The sequence below is a fragment of the Musca vetustissima genome, unplaced genomic scaffold, assembly GCF_032173495.1.
Source record: "Musca vetustissima isolate MV318-11 ecotype Yass unplaced genomic scaffold, APGP_CSIRO_Mvet_v1 utg15409, whole genome shotgun sequence".
NCBI lineage: Eukaryota > Metazoa > Arthropoda > Insecta > Diptera > Muscidae > Musca > Musca vetustissima.
The window spans coordinates 116,975-135,054 of record NW_026874042.1 but is presented as its reverse complement, the minus strand read 5'-3'; the positions used below and the strand labels follow the sequence as shown (position 1 = coordinate 135,054).

Below are 18,080 nucleotides of genomic sequence, written 5' to 3'. Positions count from 1 at the left end.
AATACGTGAATGATATTGAGAGAAAAAAACGTTGAAAACGAATTGCAAGAGATACGGAAAACTTCTTTGGTATCGGTGTCGTATAGTTTTTTTGATTAAATTGAATTTATATGTCTATACATTTGTGCAGTGTTATTTAATAATAATAAAATAAGAATTTCCTAGGAAATACAAATTAATTCTCTAGCAAAATGTTGCTGAGAAAATTCAATTTCACAATTTTATGGAAAATTTTGTGCCTTTGTGTGATTGTGCTCAGCCCCAAAAATGGTGTCAACCTGGTGGCGACGGCTGAAAAAATCAATTATATGCTGTAAGGATGATTTTCACTGCAGTTTTTGCTTTTCGATTATTTCCCAAAAATATTCAATTCAATGGATTTCTTTTCTATTTCAGAGTTCATTCGTGGGCTGATAAATTGGGCATGGAATTATTTCATTTGGGTGATTTCATTACACGCCGCAAAGAAGTCCAAGAGGTAAGTAGTCCAGAAACTGTGTGTGTACACACACACAGAGGAACATTCACATACAAAAAGTATGTCGTGTGTATGTGTATGGGAATGTATGGGAACATAATGCTGTAATGGTTATAAGGCAGACACTCAGTCGGTCGGTCGTTCGTTTGTCCACTTGAAACATTAGTCCATTGATTTTTTTTCTTCCTACAAATAAAACAAATGTCAATGCAATCGAATGTGGCATGGAAAAATAGAAACAAAACAAAATATCAAAACTAGGCTAAATATATATTTGCCGATATTGTACCATATGCGGATTATTTAGAAGCACTTGTAAAAAATATACGGCTATTTAAACATATGGTTGTTGGTCGGAAAACCAAAACACTTGAAATACATAAATATGAACATACAATGTCAACAAATTTAGAACGCCAAAGTAAATATATGGAATAATTAAAGTATGCAATTAAAACTGCAATTTACCATTTTGTGTGTAATTATAACCGTGAGCGCCTAGATACAGAAGTTCGTGTCAGAATATTGATATTTTTGAAAATGTACAACTAAAAACCAGTGAGCGGAGCAGTATAGTCGGACGGGGCCGACCATACGATACCCTACACAACTTCCAACTACCTTTCTGTGGATCTATATTCTGAGCTTGGACATTATTTCGCGATTTTTGAACCATCTGGACCAACTATTACTAATGTTCAGTACAGCACTTCAAATTACTTGTCCAGATTCCCTTCCCTTGTAAAAATTCGCGATGTTTGGGTCATAATTGCGGCCTCTAGAGCGACCAGAAAAACCGATAAAAATTAAGTATTTGGTCCATTTCATCCCCTAGATATTAACCGATCTTTACCAAAAACAATAGAGGTCTTCATTGGCCAGAACCCATCCTATATGCAAAATTTCGTTAAGATTGGTCCATAACTGTGGCCTGTATCGTGTTTACATAATATAATGGACAGACGGACGGACACACATGTCTAGATCGACTCAGCTAGTCGAGATATGACGATAGTTGTGTAGGGTATAATTACAGGGTATAACGGTATCTTATATGCCGAAGTAAGCAATATAGACACGCTTGAGGGTACACATGGAATCAAGCCGGTTTAATATTGTCAGATCGTTTGTTTTAGGCCATGGAATCAGTATAGAAATGTATGATCGATTTTATTCAAATACTAGCATAGGCCCGCTACTTCGTTAGAGAATGTGAGAATTATTTAAAACCCAATACCGACCATAATTAAAATTTTAGTAACATTTAGTACCCATGTTGTCTTATAGTACGTATTGCCAAAACTACCTCCATATCTCAACCACCCATTCTGACCGCAACAGAAATCCAGATTTTTACATAAATATATCATTTATTACCCTCTTTGTACTCATGTAGTACTTTTTCTAAATCCAAATTGTACCAAATGTCATTAAGTACACATTTGTAGACATTTGCAAGACTTCCTACATACCACAATCCAACACCCCAACAATGATCCTAACTCAAAATGTCATGATATGGCACCAAATTTGTACAAATTAAAAAAAAACGTTCTATATAGTTCAATCCTGCTCCCCTACAATGAACCTAATTCCAAATTTCAGGATCCAAGCTCAGTCAGTTCATCCAAAATGCAAGTTTTACCAAATTCAGTACAATTATGTACCCATAAGTATGAATTTCAAAAACTACATCGTTCACACCAACAGTAACCTTATTTCCAAATTTCAGTGTTTCAGCTCTATCGGTTCATCCAAATCCACATTTGGTACTATTTTGTACAAAATTTCCAAAACTTTCTACATATCCTAATCCTACACCCCAACGGTAGTCCTAACTCAAAATTTCAGGATTCCTGTTCTATTGGGTAACCCAAAATGTAAATTGTACCAAATTTAGTACACATTTGTACGAATTTCAAAAACTTCCTACATAGCTCAATTCTACACCCCAACAGTGATCCTAACTGCACATTTCAAGATTCTAGCTCTATTTGTTCACTCTATTCCACATTTGGTACCATTTAATATACATTGGTGAATTAGTACTTCCCACACATCCCAATCCTACACCCCAACAGTGACCCTAAGTCCATATTTCAGGATTCCAAAAATACATCCATATTCCCAATCCTACACTCCATCAATAACCTTCTTTTCAAATGTCAGTGTTCCAGCTCTATCAGTTCCGGTACCATTTAGTACACATTAATTAAAATTTCTATAATTTCATACGTACCCCTCTTACACTCCGGATCAGGATTTTAGCTCCATCCATTCCTTCAAATTCAAATTGTACCAAATTTAGTATCGTTTAGTACTTTTCGTATGTATCCAAAAAAAAAAAAAATCCCTCTTCTTATATCGACCCTACTTCTCAACCCTAATTTGCATTCTAAATTTCAAGTTTTTAGCTCTTTCTATTCATATGCTACGAAATTGTACCAAATTTAGTACATTTTAGTACTTTTTGTATACTTATAGTTAGAATGTCCATAAAACCCTTTGCTACAATCCTCAATCCAGAGTTCTCACTGCACCGGTTCACCAAATACAAATGGTACCACATTTAGTACTTTCCGTGCCGTTCTAGTACGGATTTCTAAGAAACGCAGCCTTATCTGACCCCTTTGGACCAAGAGTATAGATTGAACATTGTAATCTTTAGTAAAGATCGAAAATGGAGAATATTGTTGCCACTAGTTCTGTTACCTTCTCTACGAAGTGGTCAATATAAAAATGAGGTTGACATTTAGAATATCTAAAATTAAGGGGGCTCCTAGGAAAAAAACAGGTTGCACAAAAATTCGCTCGCGAATGATTCAAAATACATTCTTTTTGTTTTGTGCTCATTTTAAGAATGAATTTATGACAGGCATGCTTACCCATATACGCTACCGTAACTGAGGGTCGATGGGTAAACACATTTTCTCTTTCTTTCTCTTTACGTCAGTCGTTTTTAATGGTGAATTCTCAGTTACGCTCGCACACACTTGCTCTCAATTTAATTTTGCCCAACACTGATTTATGACGATAAAGAATGGTCGCACACACATAACAAACGAGTGAGAGCACACAACAGCGTACGTTCGTTTGGTGGTTGAAATTCTTTCTGACATTCTCTCACGAATGAAAGCAAACATTCCCGAATTCTCGCGAATGCTCAAAACGGCAACTACAATAAAAACAAACGTTCGTGAACTCAATAGTTGTTGGACATGTGTTTTGTTATTCCACACACTTTCTGCTACACACACATTCTTTCGTTGTTTGTGTGTGTTTTTATGATATTTTTGTTTGTGGCTTTTTTAACAGTGCTCGCGAGAATTCCCGAACATTTGTTTTTTGCGTTTTTCAAAAGAATATTCTTCAGCAACAAATGCTCGCGAAAGAATGAATCGACGACGCTTGCAGCGAAATTTTATCGTTCGTGAATTTTCCGTACAATGCGAACATTCGCAAGAGAATGCAAATGCTTGTGCATTCATTGGAACTTTATCATTTACGATAAATTGAAAACATTCAAATTCTCGCCCGTGAGCTTTCGTGAGAAAGAGCGTATTTTGATCATTCTTCACACCCTGGAAAAAAGTCATGTTATGAAAAGACATTGATCATACCGAAAAAGACGCGAGAAAAATATTTTTGAAATTCTCAAATACCGATACCAAAACGAGGATCTATATTGATAATTTCTGGTGGTGAGATTTGACATTCAAAAGGAATACAGGGTAGCAAATTACAGCAAATTCGGTTGAACATGTAACTTCCGTTATGAAAACGTAAACAAAATCAATATTTTGGACATTAGACTTGAAAAAAAAAAACAGATGACTTTCGCTTGATTGGTGACCTAATTAATAGGTCTTGCTTAAGACTATTTGTGTCTGTCTAGTCAGCTGTTTCTAATTTGTTGCTATGGATGGTATCTATGTTCAGTATTAATACGGCCTTCTGCCTGGCCGACTGCATCTGCATGAATTATAATCAGAGCATCCCGATAGGCATGTTGATTTTCAGTTTAAATCTCTATCTCTAGAACAGGATATTTCGCCTGACGTTCCTGGACGGGAGAAGTCTATTCATAAGGCCGTGTCAGGTTTTATTGTTATAGTATGGGATCCACCTGACTCCTGAGAAGATAACTTATTCCATGCGATTGACAATGTTGTTAGCTTTCAAATGGTATGCATACAGATTTATTCTGTTGGTGAAAATCTGGTTCAAAATTTTAGTAATCCGAATATGTCTTCCTGGAATATTTTTTGGTAAAAACTTCAGAAGAATCCGACAGCTTTTCATAATGTTTTCTGAACAAGGATCGGTTAAAAGTGGAAAAGGATGATGTAAACATGCGAATATCCCTTCTTCCCTTTTGGGGACCCAAATCATAAGAGGAAAAATTTTGTAGAAAATTTAGAGGTAAAAAGCTCTAATTTTGTGGAAGTTAGTTTGCGATTCATGAAAATATGGACGAAAATACCGACAAAGGCTCGAGACAGAGGGATGATATGTTTTACAAAAATATTTCCCATTCGATTTGACTGAAGACTTATCTGATTACAAAAATAACCTGCAACAGCCGCAAATAAACATACAGATCTTTTTCTTCGTGAACTTTAGAATTACCAGTAATGCTTGACCTAGTCTTTCTGGGCTTTTAATACAATCGCCGTACGTAAAATGGAACAAAATAGGATTTTCAGAATCCTCCTAAAACCATAGGACCAAATTATTTTTTTTTGTTTTTTGTCCAAACTTGTTTCAAGGTGTCCAAAACGGTAACACTACTCGTCACGAGATTTCATTCACACAAGATATTTCCACCCGCCAGACTACGATCCACGATTTACTGTCACACTGATATATGAGAATGGTAGAGGTTGAACAGTTCTGGAGAAATCATTCCACCTTGAGGAACTGCCTATTTTACTCTATGTGTTCCTGTTTCCGAATTCCACACATATAGTTGAATATCCAAATACGGCCAGAGGTTTGTCTTTATGTTCTCGAACAGTTTGGGATGGTTGACGGTATCGAAGGCCTTCCATAGGTCAAGTGACACCATGACAGTTCGGTTGCACGGTCTGTTCTGGTACAATGCTCTCCTTATATGTGTGGATATGATGTGCCATGCTGTTGCACTACTTGTATTTTACGGAATCCTCGTTGGAAAACTGTCTCTAATCGATGGGAAGAGTAGTGCACTTAGTGTCTTTGCTATTGGCGACAGAAGTGGCATCGGCGTGTACAATTCATCCAAGCTGCCAGGCTTACTAGGCTTCAGGAACTATGATGTTGCTAATGACAAATTGTGGACGACTCCGTGTTCGTCCAGGTGTTTAAGAAATACCATGGCAATTAGGGCAGAGCGCAAAGATCTGGATGACTTAGCGTTCTTGATGACATTTACAACATCACTCTTGTAAATTGTGGCCTTACTTCCTTAGCTGAGAATACTCTGAAGCAACGTGGCATACTACTTTCGGACATGTATTATGTCTAGTTGATATGGGTTGAGATTTTGGATATATGAAGTATACTGAAACTTCATATATTTTGTCGAAATGGAAGCTATATCCAAATCTAACAAAACCCAGCATAATGCAATGCCGGTAGTGGATAAAAAAAAACTTGGCGACTATATTTAAAAGGGTTTTCCGTGTTCGAAGTGGCAGTCAAATTATTTGTATTTTTTTTTTTTTTTGCTTATAGGTCCCTGTTTTGACAATGCCAACATCCCATTATTGATATTTCGAATGTTTCATAAGTATTTTCCAACGAAGTGGCTGTAAATCGGCATTTGGAGTTCGTGGAAGGTGAAAAACATTTTTGTAATCTTCGATATAAGTTAATGTTTTGACATAGTCCCCACAATTTGTATTTTTCTTGGAGGGTTGAAAACTTTTCTGCAGAGCATTTTGAATGTAGGTCAATTTTTTGGGATACCCCGAAGTGGCTGTAATTTGGCATGTTGGGTTCGTGGAGGCTTAGAAAATATTTGCATTATTTGATATACATTCGTCCATGTTTTGACTTAGCCTCTATTTTCGGTTTTTTTCTTGAATGCTTTGATAACATATTTGCAGAACATTTTCGATTTAGGATCATGTTTTAGCATACCTCGCCCACAATTTCGGTATTTTGAAGATTTCAGTGCGTGGTTGTAATTTGACATTCCGTATTCGCGAAGAGTGAAAACAATATCCAGATCCATGTTTTAACATAGACCCGCCCCATTTTATTGCAGAGAATTTCCCCCCATATGACGGGACCGGACCAATTGGAAAATGTTCGACATAGATCCATATTTTGACATAGCCCACATATAAACGTTCCGATCCATTTTCAGTATTTTTATTGTTTTAAGCGAATTTAACTACCGAACTGCCTAAATTTGGCATTTCGTATTTTAAGAAAATAAAACAAATGGTTTGCAGTAACTTTCCTCTATAAAGGTATCGACAATTTAGCCGTATTCAAGCCACAAAACAGATTTTAATTCGATATACCGGGTTCTGGGAGGGTAAAATATTTTTGCAGAACATTTTCAGTATAGCCTCTTACTTTGAGATTGCACCCAAATAATATTTCGGCGGAATTTAAGGTTTTTAAAAACGATTTTTCATAATTATACTATGGAAGTGATAGTGTTATGGAATTGCAGGTTCTCGGAGGGTGATAAGAGAACCTAAGGGTCGGTAATTTAATTTTCTTAAAAAGAAAATAAAAGCCCAAATAGAGGTTCCGATCTGTTTAAAATAATTTTCATTTGTGTTGGAGAGTATAATTATCGATTTTTACACCCTTCACCATAAAGTATATTAAATTGTTCCTTCCGTTTTCAAAAACAAAAATTTCGGTCCGTCCGTTTGCAACACCTTGAAATATTCACCGATGACTCCGCAAAGTATATATATATATTCTTGATCGCAATAAAATGCTATGTCGATTTTTTGTTTATTTTGGGTTCACATGGTATAGCATATCTCCGTACCAATAATGATTTGTATTGATCCAAGTTTCAAGGTAGCCCCCACACAACGGAATCCCAAAATATTTGGTATTTAGTGTATTTGTTATACGTTTTTCAACGGAATTGGCTGTAAATTAGTATTTTTGGTTCTCAATTATTGTTACTGACTCATGTTTCAGGTTAACCTCCTTATAACGGTACGCCCAACATACGTTATTTTTTGCATATTGGACACACGCAGATCGGCCCATAGATCTTTCGGAGAATTTTCTTCCAAACACTCCAAGAGCACATCCTTGTATTAAAAATTATTAATATTATATCAAGCCTCCATGTAACGATGTAGGGATAATCTCTGTACTAAAAATGATTTCACTACCCATAATGACCAATATTGATTCAAGTTTTGGTATTGCCCCACCACTTCACCACTCTGTGGTACAGGGTATTATGTCATTGTGCATATGTTTGTAACAGGCAAAAGGAAACGAGATAGGCACATGGTTCCTTCTGAGAATATGCATCGAATTACTTTTTAAGCCGATTTATGCATGTCCGTCCGTCTGTCTGTCCATGTTAAATTGTAAACAAAGTACAGGTCGTATTTATTATCCGAATTGGATGAAATTTGGCGTACGTCACTTATTTGGCCCAAGGACGAACCCTATTGAAATTGGGAAAATCGGTTCAGATTTAGATATAGCTCCCATATATATATTTAACCGATTTAATGTAAACGGTCCCTATATAGCTTTCGATTTGCACGAAATTTGGTACAGCCTAATCATTTAGGGCTATAATTATGTCTGCCAAGTTTCATGAAAATCGGTCCAGATTTAGATATAGCTCCCATATATAGTTTCGTCCGATTTCATGTAAATGGTGCACCAAAGTCCCTATATATCCTTCGATTTGCACGAAATCTGGCATAACGTACTGAATTGAGCCTAGAGTGATGTTTGCCAAGTTTTGAGAAAATCGGTCCAGATTTAGATATAGCACCCATATATAGTTTCCTCCGATTTCATGTAAATGGTGCGCCAAAGTCCCTATATATGCTTCGATTTGCACGAAATTTGGCATAACGTACTGAATTGATGCTGGAATGATATGTGCTGAGTTTCGTGAAAATCGATTCAGATCTAGATATAAATATTTTCGTCCGATTTAATCTAAATAATGTACCAAGTTCTTATGTTGTATAGCGTTTTGAATTTAATCCAGAATGATGTGTGCCAAGTTTCGTGTAAATCGGTTGAGATTTAGATATAGGTCCCTTATATTATAGATTGATTTTAAGTAATTGACGCACCAAGGAACCAATATATGGCTGATAGGAACAAAACGTACTGAAATTAGTATAACCTAACCTGTGATAAGTTTCGTTGAAATCGGTTCATATTTGGATATAGCATCCATATATAAGTAAATTGTGCATCAAACTCCTCATATATGTTAGATTGACATCAAATTTTGCACAACGTACAAAATTGAGCATAGAATAACGTAGTTGGGTTTTCTAGAAGTACAGACCTAGCCCAACGGATGACCTATTGATATTTGTATGAAGTCGATTTACATAATTTTGTCCCGTTGTAACAAACGAATGACATGTTTATGGATAGATCTAGGTCGTTTCACATTTAGATAAATATCACATATTTTATTTCATACAATTTCATGATAATAGTCCTGTTTAATATACCCATAGTGGTGAAGGGTATCATATAGTCGGACTTTACTACTTTCCTTACTGGTTCCATATTAAATTTTAAATATAAAAAAAATCCTTTCTTTTCATTTTTCAGAGTTTCAAACAGGCCCAGGTTGTATCAAGATCTGGATCAAAAATTGTGGAGAATATGGCCAATGAAGTGAAAACTATGATGGATTTAAAAATAAGTGCTGTTCGCGTAAGTCGGAATTATTTTGATTTTGTTTGCCAAACACATCGTCCATTCAAAGCTTTATACCAAACATTAAATAATAATATTAAATATTTATGCTAACGGATATTTTTATTCTACTTTCGAATATACATATTTAGCGCATTATGGATACCGCCGAAAATACTGCCTTAACATATCAAATGGAAAAACCCAACAAATATTTTTCTTATTATAATTCGAAAGAAATGATTGAGCCACACGAACCAGTACCAACGGAACCGCCACGCGATCTCGAAGATGCGGGCGGGCCGAAAATTTTCATAACACCTAAAACGATTGTTCTAACACCGAAAGAGGAATTTTTTAATACGCCCGTCAATATGACTGTTAGCTCAGTGCATGTGCCGACGAATGTTTACGATAGAGGTTCGAGTTATTTGTTATGTTTATAATTTTCTTTTGTGTTTTTGTTGTTTTCTTTAACTTTTTAATTTTTTGTGTGTATCTATTCGTCCACATCAGTTAATTAGTTGGTATTGCTAACAATAATAACAAAAGTACACTAGTTTTATTTTTGTTTAAAAAATTACATATTTTATGCAAGGGTTTCATAAAACGCACACATTTTGTAAAAACATTGATATTGAATGTAATGGTAGAAATTAATTTTATGTTTTTTCGAAATTCGAATTTATAAAGGAGATTTAATTACATCTAAAAATCATAATAACTTAATTAACCCTTTGTGGCCCAATGTTGCCCACAGGCAAGAAAATGTTTTAGAGCTTATATTTTATATGCAGTAGTAGATATGTATTATTTGGATTTCATATGTCAAGACCTGATTATGGACGACACATATCAAAAGAAAAATAAAAAAAATTAAAATTTTTGTAAATTTATGAGCTTTTCAATATAGAGAAGAGGATAAATTTGTGTACAGTACTAATTTGTGTATACAGTCCAAATTATTTAAAACGCTTCGTATTCAAATTGTAAAAATTTTACCCTCAGAATTATTTTTGATTCTTGTAAAATTGAATATAGAGAATAATTTAAAATGATTTTTCTGACGATTTTGCAGAATGTACTGTATCTCCCGAATGCAAGGATATATCGATGTCAAATCTTGTGCATATCCTATTTAGGATAGTTTCATTAAATCTGTGAACAAAAATTTGTTCTAAGATTGCGGAAAAAAATTCGGGGCTCAAAGGGTTAACAATAAGATAAGGATTATATTTTAGACCTATTTAACACTGTTTTTATGTGTTCTTCCATAATTTGCCAGATTTTCATGTTCGTATAATAGTCCCTTTCGAATTCCATATCCCAGTGTGACTTATACTCCTAGTGTTATAAAAAAATCCTCTCATGTTATACCTTAGTTAGTTTTTTTTTTATTTTAGTAATTTTGAAACTCAAACTAGTGTACTTTATTATAAAATAAAAAAAAAAAAAAAAAAAAGTATCACACTAACATACATATACAAAATTATATATAATTTTTTATCATTAAAAATGAAACCAAAAATATGTGCACCGCTTTTGGCAGTTAATTGTTTATTTATTTTATTTTTTAATATTAAGAAGCACCCAACTTTTTGAAAAAAGTATGATTTAAAGACTAACACGAAAAGGATTTCCATTGGAAATTATTCCGCAAACGTAACCTATGACCGGAATGTACCTAATAATAATACACTTGAATACACGAATACACGCCTCAAGCAGCTCACCAGCAAATATCATGGTTACGATTGCGGAAATTATTTTAATGGAAATTCAAAAAAAAAAAAAAAAAAAACAAAGAAAAAATTGAATGGCTTTTAAATGCTTTTTTTTTGTGGACACTATGCATACATTTACAAAGCAGAAAAAAATAAGACATACACAAATGTAAAGATGAAGGTTCTATTAAAGTGTTACATACGAACATTTTAAAAATCGCAGTGATCGTCATATTTTAAGACCCACCCATTCTCAGTTTCAAAAAATTTACATTTGTTATACCCTCCACCATACTATGGAGGGTATATTAATTTTGTCATTCCGTTTGTAACTCATCGAAATATTCATTTCCGACCCTATAAAGTATATATATTCTTGATTTTTTTAAGTGATTATTTATACTCTTTCAAGTCGAGCTTGATGATCTAAGTTTTCCAAGGAAAAGGAAAGCCAGGAGAAGAACCTACGTACCCACCATTATGCGACGCGTTTCGCCGTTGGTTAAGCGGCTCATCAGGCATATTGGGCTATGTGGCTTTACAAAGGTCGTACGTTGATAACTTGTATTTATTCCGCCCTGATGCGAAACTTGCATATGCGAATTAAATTCAAATTTGTCAAAGTTCGACATTTGTCTTCATTCTAGGAACAGTCCTTTTCAAAGGAGATATTTGTTGTAGCGATGGATAATTAATCCACACACCTACAATTTCTTCCATGGTATACACATGTTTTTGCGCAATGGTTTTGGAAGTGTGTTGATGGCTCAGAACGTTAAGTGGTCTGGCAACATTAGTGTTGCTCCGAGGACCTAGGTTCGAGCCCTAGCCGTGCTCAGCTGAAATTAATTATTGTTTCAAAGTAATTTTAAGTGATTATTTATACTCTTTCGAGTCGAGCTTTATGATCTAAGTTTTGCAATGAAAAGGAAAGCCAGGAGAAGAACCTACGTACCCACCATTATGCGACGCGTTTCGCCGTTGGTTAAGCGGCTCATCAGGCATATTGGGCTATGTGGCTTTACAAAGGTCGTACGTTGATAACTTGTATTTATTCCGCCCTGATGCAAAACTTACATATGCGAATTAAATTCGAATTTGTCAAAGTTCGACATTTGTCTTCATTCTAGGAACAGTCCTTTTCAAAGCAGATATTTGTTGTAGCGATGGATAATTAATCCACACACCTACAATTTCTTCCATGGTATACACATGTTTTTGCGCAATGGTTTTGAAAGTGTGTTGATGGCTCAGAACGTTAAGTGGTCTGGCAACATTTGTGTTGCTCCGAGGACCTAGGTTCGAGCCCTAGCCGTGCTCAGCTGAAATTAATTATTGTTATTTGAATTTTGCCTTGTAAGGGCAGTGATCATTTCAAAGTAATTTTAAGTGATTATTTATACTCTTTCGAGTCGAGCTTTATGATCTAAGTTTTGCAATAAAAAGGAATCAGGGTAAAATTCTAAGACGATCTCGCCATGTCCGTCCTTCTGTTGTAATCACGCTATCTTCTGAAGGAATTGAGATAGGGAGCTGAAATTTTGCATAGGTTTGTCTTTTGTCTGCAGGCAGGTCAAGTTCGAAGATGGGATATGTTGGTCCACGTTTAGGCATATCTCCCATATAATAGTACCCCAAAATTTTTGGGGTTCATGAGCGCGTTTTCAACCAAATACGTTGAAATTTGGTACATTGAGTTCTTATTGGGCACTAAATGTCTCCACAAAAAATTATAAATATAGGTCCACTTTTTCTGGTGGTCCCCATATAACGTTAACTCAGTATTTTTCAGTATTTTGAGGGTTTTGATCGTATTTTTCCACCGAATTGGTTGTAATTTAGTGTTTTGAGTTCTTAATATGTATCAAATCTCTCCACAAAAAATTATAAATATAGGTCAATTTTTTCGGATAGCCCCCATATCAGGGTACCCCCAAAATACCGAAATTTTGGGGTTCTTGAACGCTTTTTTCAACCGAATTCGCTGCCATTTGGTATTTTGTAGTCGTATATGGTAACAAATCTTCCTACCAAAAAATTTTAAACATTCACCCCCTTTTTGGGGTCGTCCCCATATAATCCCCTTTTTTTATATTAAAATAGTTATATGATTTTTTCCGTGTTTGAGTTTGGTTCTTAGACTCTTACTTACTTACTTAGCTGGCTTGTTACAGAACGGTTGTTCCATAAGCCGAGGTCTTGTGCGTATGTCCACCAATTTGGAAAACCACGTTCCAATATGTTGTTTTCTACTTGGTCTTTCCATTTAATTCGTGGCCTTCCCCTTCTACGGGAACCATCAGAAGGCTCATTTGTATATACCTTTTGAGCTGGGACATTTTCATTCATCCGCACAACATGGCCTAGCCACCGTAGTCGCTGCAGCTCAATACTACTGACTATGTCGATGTCCGCGTATAAATTGTAAAGCTCATGGTTCATTCGACGCCGATATTCACCGTCGACGCATATCGGCCCGTAGATCTTTCGGATATTTTTTCTCTCAAACACCCCAAGAGCTGCCTCATCTGCTTGCGCAAGTACCCATGCTTCTGATCCATATTGTTTGTTTGTTGTTGTTTGTGAGTTTGGTTTGGCGGGAGCTGGCCTTGTTTCTAAACTGCTTACTTAGACCATAGTAGCATCTGTTGGCCATCACAATCCTTCTCCGAATTTCAAAACTGATGTCATTCGTTTTATTTATGGCGGTACCAAGGTATATAAAGTATTTAACTACCTCGAAGTAGTAGTTCTCAAGTTCCACAGTTGGTCCGAGTCTACTGGTCGTCTTGCGCGTTGATACCATCAGCTTGGTCTTCTCGCCGTATACTGCCAGACCCACTTTGGCAGACTCCTTTTCAATTTGTTCAAAGGTGGCTGTTACCGCTCGCAATGTTCGACCCATTATATCGATGTCATCGGCGTAGGCGAGTAACATGTGTTGTTTGGTGTACAGAGTGCCATTTCTGTTCACCTTTGCGTCTCGTATGACCTTTTCCAGTAGGACGTTATAAAGGTTCTTAGACTCTGTTGTAATCATTTCATCTGTTGAAGATACCAAAAAAAAAAAAAAAAAAACTAGAACATAAGGTTCGATAATTAACCTTTTATATATATATATATATATATATAACTGTTACCCGTATTTAGCCATAGCCCCTGTATGGGAAGTACCAGAAGGAGTGGACCGATATTCCCCATGTTCGAACTTGAACAAATTTTGGAAGAAATATAACGATGGGCAAAGTTTGGATGAAATCGAAATTTTCTAAAAAAAAATTGTTCCAAAAAACATGGGGTTTAGAACCAATATTTCGATGAGGCTCATTTTCACCGTGTCAAAGTTTATACACACTCATCAGCCATAAGGCTGAGGGTATAATTATCAATAACAATTCTGAAATTTGTATTATGGTTTACATAATCGGTTTGTAGAAATGTCGGTATAGATGCACTTTTTGGTATTTTCCCTATATTTTAATTTCAAGTACCTGTCAGTATATCTATGGTGGAGGGTATCCAAAGTTCGGCTGGCCTTGTTTCTTGATTTGATTCGAACCTACACTAATTCAAGAATGTCCCTATAAAATTTCAAGTGAAAATCTCAACAACTTTTGAAGATATAGCCGATTTATTGTGTCAGCATCAAGTGATGGCAAGAGTGATAACGCGTTTTTCTCGAAACAGTGTTCTTACGAATGGCTGGGAACGATAACTTAAAAACGAATAATCCAAACGGTTCCAAATTTTGACACGTTTCTCTGTGAGTGTGTAGCTATCGTATGATCGATTTAAGTAATAGTAGAAGGTAACAAATTTTAGGGTAAGTCAGAGATTTCATTGCGATATCTTGAAAAGCTGAATAAATTATGCTATGAGTACTTGTTCGTTTGATATGTAACCTATCTTAATGGGGCTCCAACCAACCAATTGGAACAATATTTTTCATAGAGCCTTTGCTTTCTGGAATCCCACATTAAATAAGTGAAGTAAATTTGGTATGATAGCGTATAACTAATGTCAACAATAATACGCACCAATAACTAAAATTGTGTGATCATTTTAAGAGTAACCCTCCCATTCTCGATTTTAAATTTCTAAGATTTCCTCTGGCTGACGAATGTGGGTGCAATATTTTGAGGGCATGCAACTTGGTATATAAGTACATGTTTTTTGATATATTAAAGTTCCTATTCCAATTTTGAAAAAGCTGAATAAATTAAGCTATGAGTACCTTATTCGGGCTTCAACCAACTTAATTCGACCAATATTTTTGTAAATTTGGTACGGTAGCGTATAACTAATGTCAACACTAATACGCACCAATAACTAAAATTGTGTGATCATTTTAAGAGTAACCCTCCCATTCTTGATTTCAAATTTCTACGAATTTCAACCGGCTGTCAAATTGCCGTGCATTTTATTTGCGTGTAACTTGGCATGTAAGTACTTGAAGGCATAAAGGATAAGAGAGTTAGTAAACACCCCTACAAAATGTTCATTATTAGTACCTTTTTCTCGATAGATTGTAGATCCTATTCCAGTTTTGAAAAACCTTGAATTAATTATGCTATTCGGACTCCACCCAATCAATTTGTATCAATATTATTTAGAAAGAATATTCTTTTCTGGAATCTCACAAAAAATGAGTGAAAATTTGGTACGTTAGCGTATAAGTAATGTCAAAACTAATACGCACCAATAATTTAAATTGTGTATCATTCTCGATTTTCAATTTCTTCGAATTGAATTCAAATGGACGTGCGTTGTATAAAATATGTATAACTTTGCATATGAGTACTTGTACACTTGAAGGGTAAAAGGTTTAATAAACGCCCTTACAGAATTTTCAATATTTGTACATGTTTTTCGATATATTAAAGATCCTATCCCAGTTTTGAAAAAAAAAACTGAAAAAGTTATGGTATGAGTAATCGTTCATTTGGTATGTATAGCTCGATGAAGCCCGAATACTTCATCGAACCAAATTCGACCAACACTATTCAGAAAAAATTTGCTTTTCTGGAACCCCACATAAAATGAGTAAAGTAAATTTTGTACGGTAGCGTATAACTAATGTCAACACTAATACGCACCACGAACTAATGTTGTGTGACATTCTCGACCTGCCGATTTAAAGATAACAAAATGAATAGACACAATTTTGTTGTTGTTTTAAAATTGTTATTTTTTTTTAATTAATGAAAAGTTATTCCTTTCGACGTCGGATATAATTTTGATCAAATTCAAAAAATCCATTCATTCGAAAGTGTACATGTCAGGCCCTGGTATGAGCTAATGCTATAAACATCGCACACAAATTAACAAAATCTCAGGCCTATGAAACTTGATTTTTGGAAGATTTCCTATTTTTTATCTGTAAGAAAATAAGGATGATATTGACCGATTACATTTATCCTTAGTACAGAACATCGTTGTTAAATCTTGGAACCGATTGAATTATTAGTTTTTGATTTATTTGAAAAAAAAACATGTGTTTATAGTTTGAGAAACACTATTGCCGTCGCTTGATACTGACAAAATAAGTCTCAAAAGTTGGTAAGATTTTCACCTGCAATTTTAAAGGCACAATTTTGAATTAGTTTCGAATTAAATAGAAAATTCAAATTCATTTTTTTGAAATCGAGAATGGTGGGGGATCCCTATAAAATGTCGAATAATTCTATGCTCTAATGCCAAATAAATATTGTTTTTTTTTTTCAAAATGAATTCGACAGATTCGCGGTAGCGTATGATTAATGTCAATACTAATACGCACTAATCATTAAAATGGGTCAACATTTTTAAGATCATCGTATGTCAGAATAATAAATGATTTGTGTTTAATATTTCGAAATAATCTGTATTAGCGAGGTTCGGATAATCGAGATTTTACTGATGAGATATAATTATAAATAATATAACCATGTACCTTCGTGAAAATATTTTTGTCGAACACTGTAACTCTACAAAGGTTTAGGGAAATGGTTCAAAAATTAGTATTAGCATATTTTACTGAAAATATAGCATATATCTATGAAATATTTATACATAATAATTTTAGGAACCTTTATCTTTACATTAACGCTTACACTATATCAATGGACAAATTAAAAATATATACATTATTATTGTTATTTTTTTCTCTGAGAATTTTTATAATATTTGTGTTTCCTTTTTTTTGAAACTGAAATTATTTTGTCTCGTCTTTTTCAATAACACTTAATATCAAAGGACATAATAATAAAAAAAAACAAAACAAATCGAAAAAAGGAAATCTAAAAAATGTGACTATATAAATTAATTGGCCATATCTTTTTTTTGTTTGTTTATTTTCATCATCATTTATAGCATCGGACACCATAAAAGCCATTGAATGGTCTGAAAATTTGGATCAAATATTTCGTGATAATTATAAAAACGATCCGACGCTGTCGTGGCAATTTTTTGGTAGTTCGACCGGCTTTATGCGTCAATTCCCGGCATCGAAATGGAAAATGGAACCGGTCGATTTGTATGATTGCCGTTTACGGCCATGGTATATGGAAGCGGCGACAAGTCCAAAGGATGTCATCATCCTATTGGACAGTTCAGGCTCTATGATGGGGCAGAGGCTAGATATCGCAAAGCATGTTGTATATACAATACTTGATACATTAGGTACAAATGACTTTGTGAACATCTTCACCTTTAGCGATAAAGTCAAGCCTGTTGTTGGATGTTTCGAGGATACACTCGTTCAAGTATATATCAATTTTCTTTCTTATTTCAATCCTATCTATGAAAAAAATAATTAGTATTATTATGATTTTGTTTTTATTTATTTTTGGTTTATTATAATATTATTTTTTTTTTGATATATTATCTATTTGTATACACACGCGTTTAGTATAACCAAAATTCCCATAGTATATAAGATTATCAAAGAATAACTAACTCATATATTTCCAAAAACAAAACAAAAAAATCATCGTTGTAGTTGAAATGTAATATGATGTGCTATAAAA

At 34.6% G+C, this 18,080-nt stretch overlaps 1 protein-coding gene across 1 annotated transcript in view; it reads left to right on the top strand.

Annotated features, from left to right (window-relative positions):
- The first annotated feature begins 184 nt into the window (after positions 1–184).
- LOC133330337 (voltage-dependent calcium channel subunit alpha-2/delta-3) overlaps positions 185–18,080 on the top strand; it is a 62,890-nt gene continuing 44,994 nt past the window's right edge. Inside the window, exons 1-5 of the mRNA XM_061538800.1 lie at positions 185–313; positions 397–478; positions 9,263–9,367; positions 9,502–9,769; positions 17,425–17,816. Coding sequence (XP_061394784.1) covers positions 192–313; positions 397–478; positions 9,263–9,367; positions 9,502–9,769; positions 17,425–17,816 — 969 coding nt within the window. The 5' untranslated portion in view covers positions 185–191. The remainder of the gene's footprint in view (positions 314–396; positions 479–9,262; positions 9,368–9,501; positions 9,770–17,424; positions 17,817–18,080) is intronic.